Source organism: Aptenodytes forsteri, unplaced genomic scaffold (genome assembly GCF_000699145.1).
Source record: "Aptenodytes forsteri isolate BGI_AS27 unplaced genomic scaffold, ASM69914v1 Scaffold518, whole genome shotgun sequence".
Taxonomy (NCBI): Eukaryota; Metazoa; Chordata; class Aves; order Sphenisciformes; family Spheniscidae; genus Aptenodytes; species Aptenodytes forsteri.
In genome coordinates, this window is record NW_008795773.1 from 489,809 (window position 1) to 492,435 (window position 2,627).

At 53.8% G+C, this 2,627-nt stretch overlaps 1 protein-coding gene across 1 annotated transcript in view; it reads right to left on the minus strand.

Annotated features, from left to right (window-relative positions):
* Window positions 1–313: 313 nt before the first annotated feature.
* Window positions 314–2,627, minus strand: part of RPL12 (ribosomal protein L12) — a 5,897-nt gene continuing 3,583 nt past the window's right edge. The window contains exons 2-6 of the mRNA XM_009283627.1: window positions 2,441–2,539; window positions 1,641–1,722; window positions 1,077–1,163; window positions 502–614; window positions 314–415 (exon numbers count right to left, since the gene is read on the minus strand). Coding sequence (XP_009281902.1) covers window positions 410–415; window positions 502–614; window positions 1,077–1,163; window positions 1,641–1,722; window positions 2,441–2,539 — 387 coding nt within the window. The 3' untranslated portion in view covers window positions 314–409. The remainder of the gene's footprint in view (window positions 416–501; window positions 615–1,076; window positions 1,164–1,640; window positions 1,723–2,440; window positions 2,540–2,627) is intronic.

Here is a 2,627-nt window from a genome sequence, read left to right on the forward strand (position 1 = left end):
GACGGGCAACACCTCCTGCTCCCAGAGCTGCACACGTGGCACCGGCAAGAACAGCACTCCCAGAAAGCTTTGCACTGGCCCCAAGTTAGCAATGCTTGCTCTTTACCGGAGCGCTGGCTTGAGGCGACTCCCGCTGCTCTAAGCTCAGTGTTGCTGCAAGCAAATGATTTCAGGGCAGCAAATGGGAAACGAGCATCTTCCAGCTTAAAAGTTTGTGTAAGAACCATCACCTCGGTTGATGCAGAGGGCAGGTGGTCCCCAGCCAAAACCCGCTGTTCATGCAGCACGGGGCAAGGACAAATTAAGCCAGGAGCACTGTTTGCACACAGCTGGGTCTTTTATTAAGTATTTAAGGTGCTACAAAAAAAACCTTAAGGAGCCTTCATACGGCAACTTCTTTCCTGCAGTCTTAGCTCTGTTGAAAGAAGCAAATACAGCTCATTAGTAGAGAGCCTTTTAGTAAACAGTCTAATACAGCAAGTTTCAGAGATGGATACTTACAGCTGGGCACTCGATTGCACCATTATTGATGTCATCAATGATATCATGTGGGTGCCTGCCGTCGATGCTGCAGCCCACAGACTGGGCAGTTCCAAGAATCTCCTTGATCGTCCCTGCAGTGGGAAGACACAGCGCTTTACCACAGGAAGAACTTTGAAAAAACACGTAGAGAACTCAATTCCTCGCCGCCCTCAGCTGTCCCTCCCTCCCTTTGGGGCTCGCAGGCTGTAGCCATGGGGTTCACAAGGGGGACAGCAAGCCAAATTAGCCCGGGGAGAGCAAAAAGCCACTTTAGCCACGTCTGGCAGACTCGTTTCCAGGGAATGTGCCAGAAAGCACCACAGCTGCTGCCACGTACCGTTCGCCATCCTGTACTGCCTTCACCAGAAGGCACGAGGCCGGCTCACACAGCCAGCACAAGGCGGTTCCTGCGGTGCTCAGTGCCCGAGTGGCCAAGCTGCACGAGGAGCTCCGCCACCACACCACAGCTGTGGGGTCCTCCCCGGAACCAGACCAGCCCCTGGCTCAGGCGCTCGGAGCAAGCAGAGGGAGGACTCCGCGACCCCAGCACTTACCCGAGAGCTCTCGAGCCAGGGATCTGTGCCGCATCTGCCGCGCAATGTTCACTATCTCATCAAAGCTGACGCTGCCACTGTGCTTAACTGTGAAGGAAAGCAATAGCACCGGTAACTTCACGTAAACACAGGGCACTTCCACTCCCCCGTGCTTCGTTAGAGGAGCACCACTCCCAGCGCTCGGACCGCATGGAAACCGGAGAGTTTACAGCTACAGCGATCAGTACGCCTGTTCCCAGACTTCGGCACAGAGTTACCCACAAGAAGAATAACTCTGTTTCCTAAGTTGGCATTTTCTGTCAGCTCACCTCTGGACTGTGCCAGTCAATGCATTGCAAGACAGGTACAGTGGCGGGTGGCTGTTCTACCCCGTCCTCCAAGAAACCGAACCCTGCTGGCGTACAACCTGTTGCCTGTACTCTGACATTTAAGGAATCCCCGCTGCCCAGGATACAGCCCCGTGGCACTTGCTTGCTAGTTTATGCTGAATAATCCAAGAGGCAGGTGCCTATTCCCCTCTGAGCACCAAACCACATTCAGAACTAAAGCTAGATGAAAACTTACTGTTTTTCTGCTTCTTTCTGTCACGAGGAGGCTCTTTCAGAGCTTTGATGATCAGAGCTGAGGCAGAAGGAACAACCTCAATCTAAATAAAAAGAGATTAGTTTTCCCCCCCCTCCAAGCAGAATTAAGCGGCCAACAAAAACACTCCACGGAGCAGTCAGTGCCTGGAAAGCTACCGCCAGCGCACTGCCATTTTGGTTAGTTCACTAGTACGCGAGGCTTTTTTTGTGACGCAGAAACTTGTTCCCAGCCTTTCGGCACAGGCCTCCCCACAGCCAGAGGAGGACTGCTTCCTGGGCTGGGGCTTCCTCTCAGCTCACCACTGGAACATACCAGCCACGGAATTCAGGACAGGTACAGTGGCAGGTGGCTACAGAACTAGGTAAGGAGGTTTCTTGTAATTTCTACGTCACTTGAAATAGTTTTTTCCCCCCAGTCAGATGTTCTGTAGAAGGAACAATTTTATCTGCAACAGGCCGAGAGATCAACTTCTGCACGTGAGCAGATCTTTTCCCGTCGCTCACAGACTGGGAGCCTTCGGCCTGGCAAGCCCCAGGCTTCATACAGAGACACCCGGCACCGGCTTTGAGCCAGAGGCGCTCAGAAGGCTCACGCGGGTGTTTTAAGGTCTTTCCCAGAAGACCCCCACACAGTTTATTGTGTGGAACTCATTTTATCCACCTCGGAAGGATGAAGGGCTGAGTCAACCCTGCCAGGGTTTAAGCTTGTGGTTCGAGCAAGCAGAGCCCGTTTGTGCTTGACGCTTGCACCACGAAGCCCCCCCTTTCGGCGTTTAGTACCTGAGCTTGCCTGTTCTGGATGGTGAGCTTCACCGTGATCCGCAGCCCCTTCCAGTCACCCGTGGCCTTGGCGATGTCATCACCGACCTTCTTGGGAGACTGAGAAGGCAAGACACATCACGGTCGCAAAAAGCGTGGCTCGGGTCAAAGCGGCGTACCCCCGCGCTGTGCCGCACCCCACACACGC